Source organism: Epinephelus lanceolatus, chromosome 14, assembly GCF_041903045.1.
Source record: "Epinephelus lanceolatus isolate andai-2023 chromosome 14, ASM4190304v1, whole genome shotgun sequence".
In the NCBI taxonomy this organism is placed as follows: Eukaryota; Metazoa; Chordata; class Actinopteri; order Perciformes; family Serranidae; genus Epinephelus; species Epinephelus lanceolatus.
The window spans coordinates 25,166,695-25,189,133 of record NC_135747.1 but is presented as its reverse complement, the minus strand read 5'-3'; the positions used below and the strand labels follow the sequence as shown (position 1 = coordinate 25,189,133).

At 39.1% G+C, this 22,439-nt stretch overlaps 4 protein-coding genes and 1 pseudogene across 5 annotated transcripts in view; 4 read left to right on the top strand and 1 right to left on the bottom strand.

Annotated features, from left to right (window-relative positions):
* LOC117251802 (ATP-binding cassette sub-family C member 4-like) overlaps window positions 1–1,368 on the bottom strand; it is a 64,835-nt gene extending 63,467 nt beyond the window's left edge. The window contains exon 1 of the mRNA XM_033618354.2: window positions 1,130–1,368. Coding sequence (XP_033474245.2) covers window positions 1,130–1,203 — 74 coding nt within the window. The 5' untranslated portion in view covers window positions 1,204–1,368. The remainder of the gene's footprint in view (window positions 1–1,129) is intronic.
* A 2,803-nt stretch (window positions 1,369–4,171) lies between these two features.
* LOC117251587 (claudin-10-like) lies at window positions 4,172–10,024 on the top strand. Of its 2 annotated transcripts, none has more exons than XM_033618047.2 (5): window positions 4,172–4,555; window positions 8,645–8,806; window positions 8,879–8,960; window positions 9,036–9,140; window positions 9,252–10,024. In XM_033618047.2, exons 1-5 carry the CDS (start codon window positions 4,342–4,344, stop codon window positions 9,406–9,408), a joined length of 720 nt encoding a protein of 239 aa, XP_033473938.1. In that variant the 5' UTR covers window positions 4,172–4,341; the 3' UTR covers window positions 9,409–10,024. The 2 variants fall into 2 exon arrangements, with proteins under 2 accessions (XP_033473938.1, XP_033473939.1); XM_033618048.2 differs by lacking the exon at window positions 4,172–4,555 and adding an exon at window positions 7,675–8,018.
* Window positions 10,025–10,407: 383 nt separating this feature from the next.
* cldn10l2 (claudin 10-like 2) lies at window positions 10,408–13,743 on the top strand. Its single transcript, XM_033618192.2, has 5 exons — window positions 10,408–10,733; window positions 12,627–12,788; window positions 12,883–12,970; window positions 13,112–13,219; window positions 13,309–13,743. The coding sequence occupies exons 1-5, from the start codon at window positions 10,502–10,504 to the stop codon at window positions 13,499–13,501; spliced, it is 783 nt and encodes a 260-aa protein (XP_033474083.1). The 5' UTR covers window positions 10,408–10,501; the 3' UTR covers window positions 13,502–13,743.
* Window positions 13,744–16,568: 2,825 nt separating this feature from the next.
* On the top strand, window positions 16,569–19,403 carry LOC117250879 (claudin-10-like; annotated as a pseudogene).
* Window positions 19,404–20,493: 1,090 nt separating this feature from the next.
* LOC117251617 (claudin-10-like) lies at window positions 20,494–22,226 on the top strand. The gene is made up of 5 exons (XM_033618080.2): window positions 20,494–20,840; window positions 20,949–21,110; window positions 21,201–21,282; window positions 21,372–21,479; window positions 21,579–22,226. Exons 1-5 carry the CDS (start codon window positions 20,609–20,611, stop codon window positions 21,775–21,777), a joined length of 783 nt encoding a protein of 260 aa, XP_033473971.1. The 5' UTR covers window positions 20,494–20,608; the 3' UTR covers window positions 21,778–22,226.
* Window positions 22,227–22,439: the final 213 nt, after the last annotated feature.

Sequence of the window (22,439 nt, the reverse complement as noted above, 5' to 3'; positions counted from 1 at the left end):
TGTAGCTAACCAATCAAGTGTGTAGTGAGTTTGGTGACACTACACTGTATTATAGTGAAGTTACCGATTAAAGGTAGGGTCTGGAGGATTTTCCAGTTGCTGTTTGTAAACACACATTCAAATTCGGCCCCTCCTATCAGACTCAACGCTCACGGGTGTACGGAGCCCGGAGGTACGGAAGAAGGCTTCACAGAAGAGGTTCAGGCAAGGCTCTCGCTGGTGCACGCTCGGACACGCTCGGGCACGGCACCTGCGCTCTCTCATTGGCTGGGGAAATCTCCGCCCAGAAGCGGTCCAAGCTCACAAAAACATCAAAATACAGTTAAAGGGCAGGAGCTCTGCAAACAGAGTCACCACCACACATGAGTAGAAGCCCATAGGTGATGATTAAGCAGGATTTCATTTGTATATGTCTATATTTTGTTTTGTTTGAAAATCCTCCAGATCCTACCTTTAAGAAAAGTATAATACAGAGTCCAAGGGGTAGGACTATATAAGTTTTGCACTTCCTCCTATTCCCTTTCGAACATGTTAACACTTGTCGAATACAAAATACAGTATTGTCTTTTATTTGTTTCTTAGCACTTCCTTGTGCTGTCCTTTGTTAGTGTTTTTTATACTATCTTCATGTTCAAAATAAAGATCTTGAAATTGAAAATTGAAATTGATGCACTTTTCTCTTGTGACGGACAGTAAGGCAAAGTGCAATATTTGCCAGAAAAAGATTTCTGTATTATTCTGATCCAAATCTCACCCCATCATTCCTCCCAGTGATTATTTCAGGATGAAATGAGTTACCCCCAGGCTGGCTTCTTAAAATAAATATATGTAAAAATGAGCCAGTCTTTTGAATGGCTCTTTGAAAGGAACGGATCTCTAAGATCCGGCACCCTTCAAAGAGCCATAAATCCCATCTCTAGAAAATATGCGTGGTTTGTGTTTTAACAACGTTTCACTTAAGAGTTACTGATCCCTGAAGTTCGAATCTGCCAATATCTTTCCAACTTTACCACACCCTATCACATCCAGGGGACAGTCTGTCTTTTGAGTGGCCACAAACTGTCACACAGGAGAGCTCTCCATTCAATCAATGTCAAACACGGCTGTCACTGAGGGCTGCTTTTCTTACCAGAAGAAAATCTTGGAGAGAAGATTAGCTGAAGCCGACGGATTATCCCTCGCCTCCTTCCGCAGCGGTTCCATGCCCCCCAACAGTCAGAGCAACCTGGGGACTTTCTCTGCAGGCTGTGTGGCAGAGGGGATCGACAAAGACTCAGAGGCGGTAAAACCCTGAGATGACAGCTGCTGTACACTCCAATGTCTGGCAATATCACACCTACACACAGTCAGGACAGGATTACTACAGGTCAGGAGACGCGCAGCCTGGCTTGTCTGTCAGGTGAGCGGGGCGCTTCGTAACCCCGCCCACCTCCTGATGATTGGCTGACAGAGATCTCCATCACTTCCCAAACTGCTTCATGTCATGAACTCTGCCCTTTCTTAGCCAAACAATATGGACATGCACAAAATTACTACAGCTAAGGTAATATCATCCAAACTGTGTCAAAGGTGAAAGTAACCATGCAGAATATACTCTTATGGTTTTTAACATGACTATATTATAATGTTATACATATCAAAATATGTTATTGAATTGTTTGTACAGATTTAACTGTAAGTAGTAATTAAATGTTAGCTGGTCATGGTAAAGCTGATTTCAGCTACTTTATGTGATGGACTTTTGAAGTCATTCATTAGTTTTAAGTACTTTTTAAAGGTAAGCAGCAAAAAATAAGTAAGTGTTGTAGTTAAAGTATTTCAATATTTCCAGTAGTAATCAGCTTGCTCAAGACTTTGTTCAGCACAAGAAATTTCCAGAAATATGGATGGAACCGTTCCATACCGTCCCCATATTTGGTCCCCCCTCTGTTGGGGTACCTAGCACACAGATCAGGTACTAAAAGGTGGAGCTGTGAACACTGCAGTCTGTTGATTGGTCAATAGAGGACGGTCACTCTGCTCAGGGCTGAGTTGTGGCTGGTTTTGAGGCTCATGTAACCACTGTTCATACTGTGGAGGGTTTTGTAAATAGACTAAGTATAAAATGAGAGGGTGTTTTTATGCCTCTTGCAGTCAGAGAAAAAAATAATTCACTGGGCCGACTGCCAGCGACTTTTAAGGTGGAACGTTAACTTGTAATGTTACTCAATGCATGAGTTGACGACATGAATCCATCAACACACCTTAAATTTCACTGTGACAACTTTGACCATTACTTTAGTTTTTATATGACACACACTTTTAGTAATGAGTGGATCTTCAAGTGTTTATATATATTAATTCCAGTAATGTTGATGGGCAAATTTAGACTTACTGCTACCTGCATTATAAGAGTCAAATATGTTTTGCAGCTCCAGGCAAATTATTTGACTGCTTTTTTGGCCAAAAATGTCTCTTTTGATAGTTACAGTTGCTAACCCCTGGTCTATGGTATCGCCCTCCAATTCACTTTGGGGAAACGCATTGTTTGAACTGATTAAATATTAATTCTTGCTCTAAATGTCACCTGATTGACAAAACTGACCTATATTCATAAATCAAAATACACCAAATCCTTCTGATCTCATTGCTGTATCTATTTTTTTAAAAAAAAACACATAAATCTATAGACGAAAAAGCCAATGGAAATCTGTTTAAACATAAAAAATGTAATCTTCACAAGGTTAATAAAGTTTATTGAAAAAATAATTCTGTCCTTTCTTTTGAAATAACTAAACTTTCAAGCTGGCCTTGCTCTTCTCTTGTGGACCAGAGTAATCCTATTCTGAATCTCCTAGACAGTACAGGCAGTGTTTTATTCTGCAAACAATTTATGGATAATTAAGATTGTCCCGTTTGGATTTCCATCCATCCATCCATCCATCCATGCACGCATTCATGCCTTTTCTGTAACCTCATATCCTCTTTAGGGTCACAGGGGGCTTCAGGGTTGGGCAAGAGGCATGGTACATCCTGGACAGGTCACCAGAGTATCACAGGGCTGACACATAGTGACACACAACCATTCATGCTCACATTCTCACCAACAGGCAATTCAAAGTCACCAATTAACCTAACCTGCATGTCTTTGGACTGTGGGAGGAGACACAAGCTAACAGAACATGCAAACAAGCCAACCAGCAAGTTCAAACCATTCTTCTATGAGTGCTAACCCTGCCACCCCCCATTTGAATTTGTCCCATTTAATCCTGTTTTGAAAGGACTTCAGTTAAATGTGAGTTAAATATCACATATGGATGCATGTTAATATTCAACAGAAGTCAAGGCACAGAGGATAACGTAATACATATTTCTTTATTCTTCAGACTAAAGTGACACCAGCAGAGTTCTTTTTCACCACTCACTGTATCTCAAATAAAGTATAGCTGGCTGAGACAAAATGAGTGAACTCCATGTAAAACTCTAACGTAGGATTCATCTTTCTTATTTGTAAATCATGAAAATTGACCTTTTTAACACCAGTTCCTGTAAAATGTACTAAATGCCACTTTCATCTTTTTTAACTAATTAGAAAACCGCAAACTTTTGATGTTTATTTGTTTCAAAAATCAACTCCACATACTCCCTAATGCATTTTTTCGTGTTACGCAAACAGTATATATAATGATATAATTTTTATTACCTGTTTGTTCTTATTTTCCCTGTTCTATAACAGAAAGTAATGCACAAATTAACACAAAAAAAAAAAAAAATTGCCAGATTTGCATTTCTTAAGATGCAGTCTTAGGTTCAGAAATGACAACAACTCTATAAAAATTCACATTACAGCTGGTTAAGCCCTGATACCACCATCTGTTGTATATTTTTTATAGTTTTAGGTAAACACGGACCCTTCAACCTCTCATGGAGAGCATAGAACATGAAAAACAACATACATTCACATATGACCTCGCAGTCATTAGCCATTCACTTGCTAATACTGTGTGCAGGAATAGATGAACCAGTAACTGGACTTTGACACATTGCTTCTTCTTTTGAGGTTTACTGATTACTCCTTTATTTTTTTATGCTAATATGACACTTGACCTTATTTGCTGAACAAAACTTGCATTGCCAAAACTTAATGACTAACTGCCAGCTTATGCTTCCTTCCTACTATTTCCCCCCTTCACACAGCTGTGTCCATCCCTCGCCCCTAGAGAGGCAGGCGAGATGTCCTGTCTGTAAATCATCTCAACGAAACACATGTCCACAGTGTAATTTGCATTCCTGCGGCGATTTTTATTTTCTCCTCATTTTCTTGAATTTGCTAAAAGACTGTACGTAGCTTAGAACCTCCAAATGTCAGTCTTGCAGATTCTGGCTTTTCTCTGCGGCCTGGGCGGGCTCGGTGCCACTATTGGTGCCACAGTGTCCAACGAATGGAGGCAGACCAGTCGGGCATCCTCGGTCATCACAGTGACCTGGGTGCTCCAGGGTCTGTGGAAGAACTGTGCTGGGAATGCTATTGGAGCTGTGCACTGCAGACCACATCATACCATCTTTCAGCTTGCAGGTAAGATAATGGGGTGTCACAGTGACCACATAACAAGTCTGTTCTCACTCTGCTGCATGACGCATTTGTCTTATAGTGGTTGGAAACAAATCAAGTGTGTGAACATAATCTATGTGCTCACTTATGGCAAGGTATTGTGTGTATACTGTGGAGGTGCTTTAAGAAATGCTCTTACACACTGAAACCTAAATATTCTTCACCACAAAAACAAATGTATCACTTTGGTTTCACAAGCTTGTATCTGTGATGTATTAAACTGCCGCCAAAATGCTGCCAAAATTCTTTCAAAACTCAAACTTCAAAATTCAGTGCATACATTTTCAGGTGCAGTAGATGCTCTAATAATCTTTCCTATAGTTCAAGTTACCACTTTTGCAATTTGAGTTGAAATGCTACAAAAGATGTCATTTTTAAGTGATATATTTTGCAAAGCAATCTTTACACGTTTGTCATTAAGTATCCCTCACATGGGAATCAGTCTGATAGCATTTTGTCAAGAGGTCAGTGAAAAATTGAGATTATCTTTGTTGTAAAACTGCCCCAGATTTTCATCTCAAGCCTCAGATTGTGTCACTTTTCTTTCTTTTTTTAATGAAAGTTCTCTTTTCAATCTGATTCCATAGCAGCCTTTTATCATAATCTTTTCCTATGGTCATATTTGTTGACACAAATGAATATAATGACAAATACTGTTTCAGTATTATAGCAAAAATCAAATTCACACTGAAAAAAACAGTGAATAATAATTTATGTCCCAGATTATGGATCATGCGTTAGCTGTGGCAAATGTGTAATCCTTTGCTGGAAATGTCAAACTGAGAGTGTGTGAGTCACAGAGTGCACTGTGGAGGAAATCAACAAAAACCTGTTGAAGTCAGTAATGGTTCAGTCAGGGAGAAAATACTAGTTAGACTAAATCAAATTGAAAGTATGATATTTTGAGAACCCTTTCTGACCCATATTTTATGTAACCAAGTTGCATTATTTACTTAATATTGAAGAAAATACATTCCTATTGTCTATTGAGACTTGCAGTGATGATGATTTTATCCCTAATATTTATAATTATGATTTTTGTCTAGTCATTTTATTAACTTTTATTGTATATAAAGGAATTGTTTGATTGTATGATCTATGGATACAGTGCTGCTTGTTTTTTAATTGTGTCTTGTAAGGTGTCCTTGAGTGATTTGACAGGCACCTCTAAATGAAATGCTTTATGATTATTATTATCATAATTACATATTGTTTGATGTGCACAATATTTTCCAGTATTGTATTTATTAATCATATCAATTCGGAGCGTCTGTTTGCACACAGGTGAGAATAGTTACACTGCAGCTATTCGGCTATTTACACCCACTCCAACAACACATTATTATGGATCCCACCGCGTGCTGTGATTGGCTTGTGCTTGTCACGTTGACATGCTGAGGTCAGAGGCAGTTAGGATTAAGGCAAATATAGCATTGTTGGCACCTGGGTCTATGGTTACAGTATGTGGCTGGTTGTTTTATGTGAAATGCAAAAAACTGACTCGCTGTTAAGAGTTTTTTTTCCCCCTTTGCAGAACATATTTCAATCCACCTCAGTGTTTAAAACAGAATAGGAAGATAAAATACAGTTCACTTAATTTTTGTGTGAATTCACCTTATTCAGGGACATTTTAAAAATAGAGCAAATAGAACTAAGTTACTTCGTGGAGCACCTCAGGGCTCCATTCTTGGACCTCCTTTGTTCTTGATCTACATAAATGGCCTGCCTAGGGTCTGCAAAAATGTACTGCCTTTTTTACTTTGCTGATGATACATGTCTGGTGTCTTCACATGAAAATTTCAGCACACACATTCGAGAAGCAAATTAAGAGCTACCATCAATTTTTAAATGGTATCAGATGAACAAACTCTCAAAATCGAACTTCATGATATTTGTAACAAAAATAAAAAATATAACAAAGATAAAGCCAAATTTTCATAGACAACATCGAAATAACTCAAGCTCCTCACGTTGAATTTCTAGGGGTCATAGTAGACGAAAAACTAACTGGAACTTGGAAATACCATATTGAACTTGTCCGTAAAAAGACTATGAGGTCAGCTGGTATCCTAAGTAGAGTTCATTTACTGGTCGATCATTTATCTTCCATATCGTTGGACTTCTCTTAATCAATATTCAGTAAAATACTGAGGGGCGTCTCTTTGGAACAGCCTTCTTCCATATCTACAATCATCATCTACATGATCCTTATTGAAACGGCACATTTCTTAAGAGAACAATAGCTGAGTGCTTTGCTCCATCTGAAGGTGGCAGCAGTGTGTTTACAGAAACAGTACACATCCACCAGATGGGGCTCTAATTCACATTATAAAAGCTTAATAAGCTTAATGAATTCCATATTTGGCTTTTCCTCTTATTTGCTGTTTATCTGTGACACCCCAAATGTAATTTTAATTATCCTTTTCTAAATTCATTAACAGATTTCTCTGCAATGTAACAGAGAGTTTGTCTCGTCTGCATGCTGTGACATCAGAGTGAATGACATGCTGTTAATAAGTTATCAAAATCCTGCTATTTTAGGTCTGAGGGGAAGTTGCAGCACTCTTGTTGAGCATTAATCATAGGCAGCAGCGCAAGGTGAAAGGTAGAAGGTGATATTCACTGTACTGTATCACAAGTGTCTTCTCACTATCTGTGGTTTCTCCAGACATTTCTTTTTGTTTGTTTGGTTGACTCACAAATAAATCCATAGATGAGATTTAAACAAACATTTTGTAATTTGATTGTTGGACTTCCTGCCCATCACAGGATACATATGCTAACTCAAAATATGCACATACAAACACAGAGCAACGAATGCCTACCTGTGCATACAGTTGCTTTGATTATAAAATGCAATCACTGATGTCATGATACTTACTACATCCAAAACTGTCTGCCCCTTCCATCTCCATCATGTATGACTCTGAGTCACAGTGACGTATACAGGATGAGGGGGGGAAGATGCCATAATAGACCATTGGCCACTCGTTGATGTTAAAGGCCAAACTCCTCCCTACAGAATATAACAGTCCACAACACATTAACTATCAATCATAGCCTATCCATTGAACTTACCGGCGCAGAGCACAGCTACATTTGAACAAGCCTAACTAGCCAGGGAACCATTAATAGATCTCAGGTCTCACCAGTAACATACTGTAATTGGCCGTCACACGGTTGCGTGGAGGTGTCCTCTCTGCAAGGCTGAGCAGCATGCTTCAGGAGATCCTGGCCTTTGTTTTAAGCACCTCGGGGTGGGTGCTGGTGTCTTCCACCTTGCCGACGGACTACTGGAAGGTGTCTTCACTTGATGGGACGGTCATCACCACAGCTACCTACTGGTCCAATCTGTGGAAGACCTGCGTCACGGATTCAACCGGAGTCTCCAACTGCAAAGACTTTCCCTCGATGCTGGCATTGAAGGGTCAGCTGGTTGTTCCCTTCTTATTGGATTCTTGCTTTTTCCGCCTTTTTCGGTCAATCATGTTGAATTTGCTTTCTGTTTTCTGTTCGTTAATGCCTGAAAGGATTGTCTCCTTGTAGGAAGCTCCTTCTCTGTCTGTGCTTCGCTAGAAAATTCAAGTTGAAGCTCATTACTACCCAGGGCTAATAGATATCCTCTGGCCTAATTCAAGGAACTGGTCAAGGAACAACTCATTTACCTCCATATATGTCAATGTTTAGCCTTTGTCTTCTGAGCTTGAGACCTATAGAGGTGATTTACTGGGACCCTCAGGCAGTTTCACCCATGGCTGACTAGTTTCAGGGGTTAACTTCCAAGGTAATATTTGCCTCAAAGTCCCATATGGATGGGACCTTTTATACTAACAAAGTCAACAAACTCTGACGAAGTGCCTAAAAACACATTAGGGTTACTTGTGACAAATTGAATTTCTTGCTTTATGTGTAAAGTGGTCACAAGGTCAATAACCCACTGACCTTGTGACGTGCAGATGTGTGAGTACACAGAATGCAAAACCACAGAATGGAGCCACAGGAAGTAACACTCTTGTGAGTCCATTTAAATTGACCACTGTTGTATGTTTGCAGGTTACATCCAGGCATGCAGGGCGCTGATGATTACAGCCATCTGTCTGGGCTTTTTTGGTTCGATTTCTGCTCTCATTGGAATGAAATGCACCAAAATCGGAGGAAGTGACAGAACCAAAGCCAGGATTGTCTGCATTGCTGGTGTGGAATTCCTACTTAGTGGTAAGTATAGTGGATTTGTCTGCGTCATATCTTGTGTAATCTAACTAAAGTTCTTTTTCTTGTTGTTCTCAGGCATCTGCTCACTCTCAGCATGCTCCCTCTATGCACACCAGATAACAGCGGAGTTTTTCGACCCAACATATGTGGCACAGAAGTAAGAACTGTTTGACTGTGTAACCAGTTTTTTGATGTGAAAAAAATATCCTTAAATACTGGTGTCTGTCTGCAGGTATGAACTGGGAGCTGCGCTCTTTATCGGCTGGGCAGGTTCCATCCTCTGTATCCTCGGAGGCACCATACTCTGCTTCTCCATCGCAGGTTCCTCCAGCGAAAGGTTCGTTTGAGTAACATATACTATGTTTAGACACAGATGCACGTATAAATTCTGTTGAGTCACATAGGTGTTTGATTTATGAAGATGAATCTGTGTCCTGTCTCTTTCCAGCCACAGTCAGGCAAAGTATATCTACAAAGGTGCTGCCTCACATTCCCATATCTCCTCCTTCCCGAGAGGGCAGGCTCAGTCTGTCAACCAGAGGCCGCCTCCAGACTACAGCAACTCCTCCAGGATGCAGCACTTTGATAAGAATGCTTATGTGTGAGGGATGTGAATATAAAACACTTTTAGTCAAAGCCACTGGTGAGTCTTAAAAGCTCTACTAAGTGTTAAAGATACAGCGTGCCAGATGAAACGTGGTTGGTTCTGTCTAAAAGCGGCAGAGTTTGCTGTTATTAATATGTGACTCACCGAGAATATTTAAGCCTTTCATCCAGGTGTCCAAATTTGAAGTTGTGTAATGCAGTTTACTCTCTGATAGTGGGGAATTTCTATTTTCTATACAGCAGACAACGTCTGTATTTGGCCGTTGTACATATAACTGTGCATTTAATGATAGGATTAGTATTGTAATTAAACAGCAAAATCATAAACACTTGGTTTCTGGATCCTTATAATCTAATTTTTGCATCATTTTCTATTTTTTTTATGTGGTAGTGTGAAATGTTGTGTAAGACATTTTCTTTGTTGGTTGTATTCTTTAACACAAGTAACCTGAACATGTTGTTAATCTGTAATGACAGTACTTAAAACTGTGTCCAACACAGATGCTCTTGTTTTCCATTGCATAACCATTAACTACTTTGGAATGCTCAAACTTGTATGTAAGGCTCTGTTTTTTAAGAGGAGTGCATGAGTAGAAATAAAACAGATAAAACTGAGTTTCGGCAGTGAGTTTCTTGTTTTGCCAGCAGATGTCATATCTGCATGTCAGTGATTGCAGCAGGTCTGAAGAGGGCAGCAGTTTGCACTTTGTGTCATATCCTGTTAATATGTTTGTGTGACAGACAAATATTCAAACATTTTAAGGTGGTGATAAGTGTCGACTTCTTATTGTAAATACATATTAAATGTATTTTTGCTACACACTCATGAGTGGAAAAAAGGATATAAACCTGAAAAAGTAACTTGAGTCAGATTGCATTAGCTCAAGCAGGTGGCAGACTTCGGAAAGTTTACAGTAAACATCTCACAAAACGTACAGAGCCCCCATCAACATAAGCACACGACACAAACATAATGTCATCCCGACTTGAAACAGGAAACGACTCAGCACCCTGCTCGGGCAGACATTTAGTGAGTTTTGTGCTTCTGGCCACCTGAGTGGACGCCATCTGGTTTAATTTAATGATTTTAAAATGAGGAAACGTCTGATCCAAATACTCGGCTTCTTGATTACATCACTGGGATGGCTGTTTGTGCTGTGCACCATGGCCATGGACTATTGGAGGATCACTCAGTTAGGAGGACAAGGAGGCTCCTTTATCATCAAAGTGGCCTGGTACTGGTCCAACCTGTGGAAGGATTGTTTCACTGATTCCACGGCTGTCACCAACTGTAGAGACTTCCCCGTACTCTGGACTGTCACCCGTAAGTGCTTCAGCCATATTGTACGTAGGCCTACCTCAGCAATGATGTTTCTAATACTATCTCTGTCTCTCTAGTCCAGGGGTCGGCAGGCTTTGCTATCAAAAGCTGTTTATGGCCAAAAAAGAACATCTGTCTGGTTGTTATTAGTCTAAATTAATCTATCAGCATTAGTAATAGGTCTAAATAAGCATCCATTGTCGTTTTAACCCAAAGATGGCCACTCTGCAGGGTGCTATTGATGATTATTTGGTACTTTAACTTTGCTGCCTTGGTGGTGAAAGCAAATAAATCTTTCAACACACTATTAAATTCTTTATTAGACTTTTCCTGTTCTTGGTTTTAGAATCCGTAGCTAGCCATGCTAGGGAGACTCAATACTAGCCACCACTGCTAAGGTTTGGCAGAATTTAGAGAAAAGATGTTAGGCTGTAATGCTGGCTATATGACGCACATTTTTGTTGACGATATGTTGAAACAGTCTTTTTATTCAGTGTATAAATTACACAGTTTTACAATTGGAGAATGTTAGAATTACTTTAGGTCTAAAATGAGAAGAAAAGAAATGTACATGTAAATGTAAAATGTAAATTTAAAATGTAAAAAAAAGAAGAAGCCACAGGGAGCAAGGTGACCTCTAGTCCTCAGCAGTGGCCGGAGTTTGATTCCGACCTGTGGCCCTTTGCATCCCCATTCACTTTCCCTTTCCTGTCACTCTACAACTCTTCTGTAATAAAAGTAAAAGGCCTAAAAAAGTTGCCTACCCCTGCTCTAGACTTTAACTCTGAAAAAAAAAAAAAAAAGATTTGCAATTATAGGAACATGTTGATCAAAGCAGGGCATAGCACAGTTATGAATAAGTGTTTACAGTGACACTTAGGTTACTATCGGCAGTAATATGTGTTACATAATTTGAATTTTTATTGCTGACCTGTAATAATTGCATTGAATCTGAGTGGTATACTTTTAAATTAAATTTATTAGTTTGCAGATAAATTTAAATTAACTTAAAAGTGAATGTAGTTTTGTGAATTTGACTTTGATTATTCTTAAACTGTATTTGATCCTGACTGAAAATTAAACTCTATACATACTTCCATATTTATAGAGCTAGAACAGTGACAGTAAGCTCTGGCATCACAAATAAAATTTCAAATTTATAAAGGTAACATTGGCACTGAAAAACAAAACACAGGCATTAATTTTATTTTGGTATTTTTTGCTTTCTGATGTGTTTTTCAATGACAATCTTAAGAATTCTTTTTCTTCATGTCACTCTTTCTTTCTGTCTTTTTGTTTTTTGTTTTTACCATGACAGTTTTTTTTTTTAAATTACAAACAATGGAGGGGAGGAGTTTGAAGAAAGGGGGAGGGGCAAAGGCAGAAAAAAAACAACCTACAACTCCTGACAGTAAAAACATTACTAAAAATAAAAGGAAAAAAATATATACGATTGTCATTGAAAAACAAATCAGAATGCAAGACATAGTATATTTTAAATGCCAATATTTTATTTTTCAATGGATTTTTTTCGGTGCCAGTGTTTCCTTTTGCTATGAAAAAGTTGATTTTAGATGCCAAAACTTTCTGTAACTTTTCCAGCTCCATAGAGCTTCTGTAAAATTTCTGAATCATAAATGCTCATAACATACATAACAAAATGTTTGTTAAATCTTTGTTATAATTTTGTCAGGTGACAGGTGTTTGTCAAGGTGGACTATGGCATTAGATTGTAAGATACAACTCACCATCTACAGTATAGCTTTAGATGTCCTTCAGAGAGATTTGATTTTAATCTCCTCACTTACTTTCTGTACTGAGAGAACCTGAACGTTTTCTGTTGAATACATTCTCATTGTGTTTCTTGCCTGAACTCTTTCTTTGTGTTGCTCACAGCTTTCATTCAGGGAGTACGAGGCCTGCTGATGTGCGGGTTAACTCTTGGATTCTTCGCCGTGGTGCTGTGCTTTGTTGGGATGGAGTGCACTTTCATCGGTGGAGGTGATAAAACCAAGGACAAACTGCTTCTCTCTGGGGCAGTGTTTCATATCGCTGGCAGTGAGTATAAAACCCAAGCATTTGTGTTTGTGCAGTAAATGACAGAAATGTTTTGCCCTTATTTTTTTAATATCAACAACACCTCTACATACAGGTGTGTCGGATGTGTCTGCCTACTGCTTATACATCAACAGGATTGCCAGAACAACGTTTGCGCCCAGCGTTGGACTGGGAGTCTTACGGTACCTTTCGTCACACTGACCCACATCACCATAGTTTAAATTGTAGACATTCCCAGCTTTAATTCCACAGTAAAATATCACACAAAATCTGATGTATACAATGTATCCTGACTTGTTTTTCCTACATTTCAATAATTCCAGGTATGACCTAGGACCTCCCATATTTCTAGGACTGGTGGGATGTTTTTTAATCGTTCTGGGAGCTATGTTTTATGCTGTGACAGTCTGCACAGTCATTTGCCCTGAAAGGTACTCACATTCATCCACCTTCACCCTTTTTCCTATAACTGCTGAGTCCACACCGCGTTACTAACTTTGGTGATGTTTTGGTTTTACAGGCAAGTGGTATACGCCTATGGAGGAGGCACATACATGGTCCCTCGCACCAGAGGAAGAACCCTGTACAGCGGATACTACCGGCCTGGGCAGTATGGATCTTATATGGGCTCAGGACCATCCTACAGCTCCAAGATCTCAAAACTCTCGCAGACAACACCAACGAAATTCTCAGACAGAGATGCATTTGTGTAGCAGCTCAGAGCCCCTTTTTTCATGCATAGATCCAACAATCAGCTTATCGCTTACTGTACATCAGAAGACATAAACCCTCTCTTGCACCAGTTCTCATATTTTATTGATGTTGTCTTTTTCTTGGTCTCGTCATGTTTTACTGCTAAAATACACTGTCTTGTGTTTACTCATCATTTGTTGTGATTCAACCAAAGCACATATTACAATTGAGAATGTCTGTAAATTAATATATAATAAAAAGAACTTCATATAATGAGAATGATGTCACTCCGGTTGTTGTCTTTATTGAAGATGGGGTGAATTCAGAAATGGGTTTTACAGACACTTAAGCTGCACTAATAAGACAAAAAGAAAATGCATATTTTTCAAAGCACCAATAAGGGGTGAACTACACCTGTTTACAGTTTATACCAAGGCATCCATCCTTTCAGCCCACTCACTCTTTTTGACTCGCTGCACCAATCACAAGTCTCCACATCTGACTTGACCTGAAGTGGACTTCTGTCATTTCTTCATTTTTCGGGACTCTGTTTCTCTTTGGGGCGGCACAGTGGTGTCACCTCACAGCAAGAGGGTTCCTGGTTCAATCCAAGGTGGGGGAGCCCTTCTGTGCTGAGTTTGCATGTTTTCCCCGTGTCAGTGTGGGTTTTCTCTGGGTGCTCCAGCTTCCTCCCACAGTCCAAAGACATGCAGGTTAATTGGTGACTCTAACTGGCCGTAGGTGTGAATGTGAGTGTGAATGATTGCCTGTCTCTATGTGTCAGTCCTGTGATAGTCTGGCGACCTGTCCAGAGTATACCCCGCCTCTCACCCATTGTCAGCTGGGATAGGCTAATCTGTGTATACAATACACATACAGCCTAATCTGTGCATTTTGAGCCTAGTCCGGCCCACCAGGTATTGATGGAAAGACAATGAAGCCTGTGAATGAAAACAAACTTTCTTGTGACAGTGCTTGTACACTGTCTTGTTGGTGTATATGTACTTGTCTAATAAATTTAAACCTACACCATCCTCCCAGTCCCATTATTCTATACAGTACTTACTTAGAGGAACCCAAAAGGCTGCTTGGTCTAGTGAACCTCCTGAACAATGAACGTATGATGGGATCCTGAAAATTGGACAGTGAGGAACAGAGGTGAGACATGATCATTGATGAATATTAAAATGAATAAATGACAGATTTAGTAATATTTTCATAGACTATGTACTCACCACATCAATAAACAGCACAGCAACACATAATACTTCCTCAAACATGGCAACCTTTAAAAAGTGAAGGGATATTTTAAATTGAATGGAAACATGCCCACAATAAAAACAAAATACAGGCAATTATTGTCCACAAGAGTTTGCTGTTACATGTCAGTAAAAAAACAATAAGATAAAAACACAACTTATCTAGAATAAAGAGGATATTTATGTATAAAAGACAAATACATTTAAGTAGTTACTTTTAACTCCAAGCCACTTTTATGTTAATGAGCAGCATCACATCTCCTGGCAAATCCTAATTTGATTCAATCTAAATTATATTTGCAAGTGGGTTTATGATGAATACTAGCCTCATCATTTGGTTTTACATGAACACTTTTGCTCTGTTGAGCTTTAGCTGTTTCAGAGTAAAGAATTACTGCATAGTGCACTTATATCAATTAATAGACACTGAAATATTTTACTACCTAACTAATAAAGACTATACTTAACTAACTAAATGAATAAAATAAAGTTACTGAAGCACTAAGATCACCATCACTAGTATAACATCATAGAAACAGCCCAGCAGTAGAGAAAGCCCGTCATGCTGCTCAACAGCCAGCTAAATTGTTAAATGGCCTACTCATAACTATGCTGTGTTAAGAGTTAGCAAGCACAACGAAAATAAACTATCAACCAAACTTGATTCATATCTGACCCAGGTACACTACTGTTCATCACTTCTTACCTGAAGTTCAAATTCCCCTCCAGTCGCACCGCCTGTGCCGTCGTCATACAATGCGGCGGCCGCGGGTCTCCTCCTCCTGCCTCCCCTTCACCTCATTACCTGCTGCGGCTGCTTTGGATGCCAGTGTGGGTGCGGTCACTGATGCTGCCGCTGAAGAAGCTCCGCCATAGCCAGCAAACATCTGTGTTATTTTAACACATTTGGCAGCATCTTCCTAAAGGGCTTGTCTCTTTTTCTCTCTTAGTTTTTCCGCACCTCCTTTGAGTTTCTTCTCAATTTTGTCAACCTCTGTATGATTGATTGATTGGCAGCCGAGGCCCAAGTGGGAGGGGCATCGGCCCTCGGCTGTAATTGGTCCAGCCCAGAATCAATCATGACTAATGGGCCGATCTACCAGTTTTGTGTACCAATAGGTATCATGACATGACTAAAAAAAAAAAAATTTAAAAAAAAAAAAAAAAAAAAAAAGGGCCGGCCCAAAATTACCATCGGCCCACCGGGCAAATGCCCGGTATGCCCGATGGCCAGTCCAGCACTGAGGTCCATGATAAATAAATGTAACCTTTTTCTGCAAATGCAAACAGTGTGCGGGTGTTCTCCTTTTGGATTCAATAATACTACACATAAAATACTAAAGGATATATTATTAGTTTAATATATGAAAAAAACACTGACAACTTTTTACAAGTTAATACATTAACAATTTGTGAATAAATGTTATGTCTTTGATACATAAGTGCATTTACTTCGGTAAAAAAATTGAAGAAAAAAAATCTTAACCAAGTACATTTTGGTATTATTATTTTTTACTTATTATTGAAATAACTTGAGTATTAGACTTCATACTCTCACAGTGCATATACACACAAACACAAAGATACACATTCATTACACACACTTGCAGTTGACTTAATTCAAAATATTCAGAACATTCAGTCTCCTTAGTCCCCATCGTCTATGAATGAGGGTTACGGTGATGTGTGCAGGATGAGGGGGTGGAAGATTATATCAATAACCACTGGCCAATTGTTGGGTTCTGCCCTGAGCTCCTCCCTCTATATCCTCATCAAGACTCTCTAGCCAAGGAATCATTCATCAGGTTTTGATCCAGCAGTTTAAGAAGTCCTCTCGGCAGAATGATCCAAATGTGTATGGAGATCTTGGCCTTTATTTTTACCACATCAGGGTGGATTCTAGTGTCTTCAACTTTGCCAACAGACTATTGGAAGGTGGCTACACTTGATGGAGTGGTCATCAGCACAAACGTTCAGTTTTCCAATCTGTGGAAGATCTGTGTCACTGATTTTATTGGATCCTCTGACTGCAAAAAGTTTCCCTCAATGCTAGCATTGGATGGTCAGCTCTTTTTCTGTTCTCATTGCATCTTTGTTTGTTGACTGTGGTCAGCTGTGTCAAATATGTTTTCTGTTTTGTGATTGTTTATGGTTAAAGGGGAACACCACCTAAATTGAGAATTCCAGTGTGTTACTTCCATGGCCTGGGAAAGTTCAATCCGTATTTGGGAACATGAGCTACTCCCTCTCAAAGCCATAAACCAAAGAAGTAAGTCTCAAACTGATGATGTTATCAAGTAAAACTTTTTGAGCTGCTCCAAATGGAGCCTGGTTTTGTGGACCCACAGAATGTTTGTTTTCTTTGTCATTCCCAAATGAGTTTTATTCTATTGTAGTGTTCTCAATGCTAAAACAGAAAAAGTGCCCATATACTCAGAACATTCTCCTGGATGCTCTCAGTGTCATCTATAACTTCTTTCCCAATTCATTGTCTGTGGAGCAGCTCCAGACTTTATACTTGACAGCATCACAAGTTTGAGTTTTAGCACTCTAGTTTTTGGATTTGGGAGAGAGTTGTTCATTTTTTTTACAATATTTTTGGGCTGTTTCAGATCATAAGAATAACATATATGAATTTTGAAAATGGGTGAAGTTCCCCTTTAAAAGAGCAGATGTTAATGTCTGAAAGGCTACTTGTAATTTCTCTTTTCACCTACTTTTTTATATTTAGACTAAGGCTGATTAATCCCTATTTTCCATGTGCCTTACAAGTGTTCCACCTCAGCTCCTTCCACATCTAATTTTCAATCCCAGGAGGAAGCCCTTCTGTGTGGAGTTTGCATGTTCTCCCTGTGTCAGTATAGGTTTTCTCCAGGTACTCCGGCTTCCTCCCACAGTCCAAAGACAGGCAGGTTGGGGATATGTTAATTGGTGACTCTAAATTGCCCGTAGGTGTGAATGGTTGTCTGTCTCTATGTGTCAGCCCTGTGATAGTCTGGTGACCTGTCCAGGGTGTACCCTGCTTCCCGCCCAATGTTAGCTGGGATAGGCTCCAGCCCCCCCGCGACCCTCAAGAATATAAGTGGTTATGAAAATGGATGGATGGATAATTGCTACACAGCTATCCTAGGACATCATGCAAGTCTTCAAGAAACTACCCATTTACCGCCATGTATGTCAATGTTTAGCCTTTGTTTCTGGAACTTCAAACCTATAAAGGAGATTTACTGGGAGCCTCAGGCTGTTTCTCCCATGGCTGACTAGTTTCAGGGGTGGCAATATTTGCCTCAAATCCCATCTGAATAGGAAGTACCAAGACAGACACTACACTACCACAAAGTGCCTGATCTGAAAACAATTACTTATAACAAATTGTATTTTTTGATTTATGTGTAACCCACTGACCTTGTGGTGTGTGAGTACAGAGAATGCAAACCACAGAATGGAGCCACAAAGAGTAACACTCTTTTGAGTCAATATAAGTTGACCTCTGTTTTATGTTTGCAGGTAACCTCCAGGCATGCAGGGCGCTGATGATCACAGCCATCTGTCTGGGCTTTTTTGGTTCTAGTTTTGCTCTTATTGGAATGAAATGCACCAAAATCGGAGGAAGTGACAGAACCAAAGCCAGGATTGTCTGCTGTGCTGGTGTAACTTTTATGTTTGATGGTAAGTAAAGTGGACTATCTGTGTACTTGTCTTAATCAGATTAAACACATTTTTTTCTTGTTCTTCTCAGGACTCTGCTCAATGTCAGCATGCTCCCTCTACGCACACAAGATAACAACAGAGTTTTTCGACCCAACGTTTGTGGAAATTAAGTAAGAACTGTGCGACTGGTGTTTTAATGTGACTCAACCAATCCAGAAAAATTATCATTAAATTCTGGTCTTTGTCTGTAGGTTTGACTTTGGAGTTGCTCTCTTTATTGGCTGGTCAGGTTCTTTCCTCAGTATTGTCGGAGGCAGCATGCTCTGCTTCTCCAACGCAGGTTGTTTTACCAAATGGTTCATTTGAGTAACGCATACTATGTTTACATTATACATAAGATACATGTTGCAGATAGGACAACCAACTGTATGAATTTATTTTGTTAAGTTGTATAGGCGTGTGATTTATGAGGATGAATCTGTGTTTTGTCTCTTTGCAGCAACAGTCAGGACAAATACATCTACAGAGGTGCTCATTCTGATCTCAAACTCCCCCTTCCCTAGAAAGCGGTCAAAGTTTGTAAACCAAAGACCACCTCCAGACTACAGCAACGCCTCCAGGATGCAGCATATATGTGCAAGGTGTGAACAGCAAAATCTAATTCTGTCCAAATGGGCCTTTCTGATCGGATTTCTGCATCATTTATTTTAGATGTATGTATCAGTTATGTATGCAATATTTTCATTTCTTTTGTTGGTTGCATCTTTAATTGGCGGTAACCTGTACACGTTTCTATATAGGACACTGTATGTATTGTTTTATTCAGTTTTTTATTTCATTCCAATGTGAATATGATTTTTGTATATTATTTGTTTTCCAATGTAAAATTATATGTTCTATGTGTGTACTTTGAAGCTTCTTTTCTGTCTGAGAGACATTAAACGCAGTCCTGGAAGCACAATTCTTTCCTTAACTGAACTCCTTTCTGCCTCTCACAGTGTCCACCCAGTGAGTGTGAGAATTACTTGTATTCTTTGGTGTAGTACTTTGCTTTGTTCGGATGGAGTGCACTTATATTGGTGGAGCTTATAAAACCAAGGACATACGTCTTCTTGCACATTGCTGGCAGCGAGTCCAGTAGATGAAATGTGAATGAATGAAATGTTTTGCCTTCATGATTTCTAAATATCAACCAACAATATTTACACTGAACGTGTTATATAATTTTGAACTAACTGACCTTCGAGGATTTAGGACATGACATATTTTTAGAACTGTTTTTTTCCCCATCCTTTTAGGGGCTGTGTTTTATGCTCTGACAGTTCTACTGAGTAATTTGCCCTGACAGGTATTCAAATTCATCTAACTTCACCCTTTTTCCTGTTGCTAAGTTCATACCACATTATTACAATATACATTATATATGTTTTAGTCTTACAGTAAAGTGGTATATGCCTATAGAGGAGGTATGCACATGGGGAAAACCTGTCACACCAGATGTTACAAACCCCTCAAGCAGTTTCGATCTTATATGAACACAAGACCTGCAGCAGCTTCAAAATCTCAAAGCTCTCACCAATTAAAAATCTCAGAAAGATAATTAAAATATGTGTTTGTATAGTAGCTCAAAGGTTTTTTACCCGAATAGTTTTATTTTAACACAAAGTGGCAAACACAACATGACATAATATAACCAAAACTGTTTCCTGACAATCAGCATATTGCATACTGTAAATACTGTAATTTTGTTCTTGTTGTTCTGATAATGCTGTTGTCATGTTTTGTTTTAGCAAGACAGGTCATACTCTGTATAAAATATAAGAGAAAAGAGAGTGTTAGTATGACAGTGGGAAGTGGGACTATTGTCCTAGTTTCATGTGAGTGCCACTGCCTTGTTTACAATTTTCGAATTTTTATCACAACATGTGTAGTAAGACCTAAATTTCACGTAAACCTGAATCCATACTGGTAGGCTCACATGCACTATACCAACAACAAACACGTTACCAAAGTGACCGTCACAAAAGGGTGGCATCACAATTCAAGGCAAAACATGTGATGATGTACACAAACCAAGTTTCGCCTCCTGTGTGCGCGTCAGTGTGTGTTTCTGGCAACACAGGACAAACAGGTGTCTTGCAGTTTGTGTTCGGAAGCTGCTGTGCCATCGCCTAGATTTGCCTTTTCTCTGTCTTGAGGCTCAACTTGAAGGCAAGCATGAGTTACAGGACTGTGGTGATGTACATGGAGATCGGCTGCTTTGTGGTCTGTGTGTCTGGATGGATCCTGGTGTGTTCTACCATGCCCACAGAGATCTGGACATGGTCCGAGGTTGACAGCATAGTCTTAACTACTTCAAACTACTTCTCCAATCTTTGGAAGGATTGTATATCTGATTCAACTGGAGTGTCTGACTGCAAGGGAATTCCATCAATGCTTGCACTGAATTGTAAGTTTGATGTATTTCAGTACGAGGCATGACAATAAATAGAAAAAAAATCCATAGTATTTCTTACTGCTTCTTCATACGTAACACTGTTTTGCTGTCCTTGGACAGGGGACATTCACATGTGCCGTGCTCTCATCATCATCTCTATTATCCTGGCTTTCTTTGGATCCATTCTGGTCTTAGTGGGAATGAAGTGTACTAAAATTGGGGGATCAGAGGTTGCAAATGCAAGAGTAACCTTTGCTGGAGGAATGAACTACCTTATTGGAGGTAAAACGTTACTCTGACTTATTTGAAAGAAGTCCCATTGCAAGACACGATATGATTCATCTTAAAATGACTGTGTGCCTTTTGTTTTAGGGATGTGTTCTATGGTTGCTTTCTCCTATTATGGAAATAAAATTAGAGCAGAATTTCAAGACCCCAACTACAAAGCTCAGAAGTAAGTGCAATTTTTAAATGACATGGCATATGTGATTACTCTATGAAGGTAGAATTGTACATTTATGCTATTCTTGTATTTATTGCCAGGTTTGAAATAGGCGTTGGCGTCTTTATCGGCTGGGGAGGCTCCACCCTACTTGTTGTTGGAGGTCTTATTTTCAGTATCTTTGCAGGGAAGGAAGGGTGCCACTCAAGGTACAATGCCGCTACTGCATCATTGATTTTTTTTCCTTCATCATTTGCATTATCTACAGAAAAATGTAACCATTAATTTCTTGAATGTGTATTTCACAGCCCAAAGAGATTCCCTGAGTACAGGTACCCCGATCCCTACAGAGCTGTTCCAACAAAAAAGAGCATAGAGTCTTTGACTCGTACAGAGAGCACTGATAGCAGAAAATCAAGGACCACCCGCAGCAGCGGCAGCAGAGGCAGCAGCATCTCAGGGATCACAGATTCAACAAAGACATCGGCAACAAATGCATATGTGTGACCTCTTTTCAAAGGTGGAATATATATTTTTTCTTTCTGTTCTTCATGGGATGTGTGGGTGGTTTTATTTTCCAAGTTCTGCTACTGCTTGAGCTCTATATTAGCTTTTAGAATAGGCTTTTTTTCACAACAGTTATGCTGACGTGCCGTAGAAGGAAATGCACTGGTGTCACCAGTAATGTTAACAGTGGCTCCATCAAGTGTCCCAAAATGGGTATTAATTATTTAGATGTTTTGTTGTAGCCATTAATATTTTTTATAAGATGAAAATAAAAAATGAACTATCTTTACATGAAACATGACAGAAGTAACTGATAATGCTTGTTGACTTAACAAGTAAGCTACATATCTCCAGACATATTTAACTGAATTTTGTATGCTGTAATTTAACGCTGTGAGATGTTTTCAGATGTTCTTGAAATTTGCAATAAAACAAAATGTTGATATTGATTCATTGCAGAAAGAATGTATTTATGATTTGAAACTATTTCCACCTGGACCACCATCGAGATTGAAGTGATGCTTATTTAATGTGAGCTAGATAAGTACAGTAACTAAGTAAATACATTTACTCAAGCACTGTCCTTAAGTAAAGTTTTTAAGTACTTGCACTTAACTTGGGTACTTCTTTTATATCTTAGTTTATTTTATACTTCTCTTTTA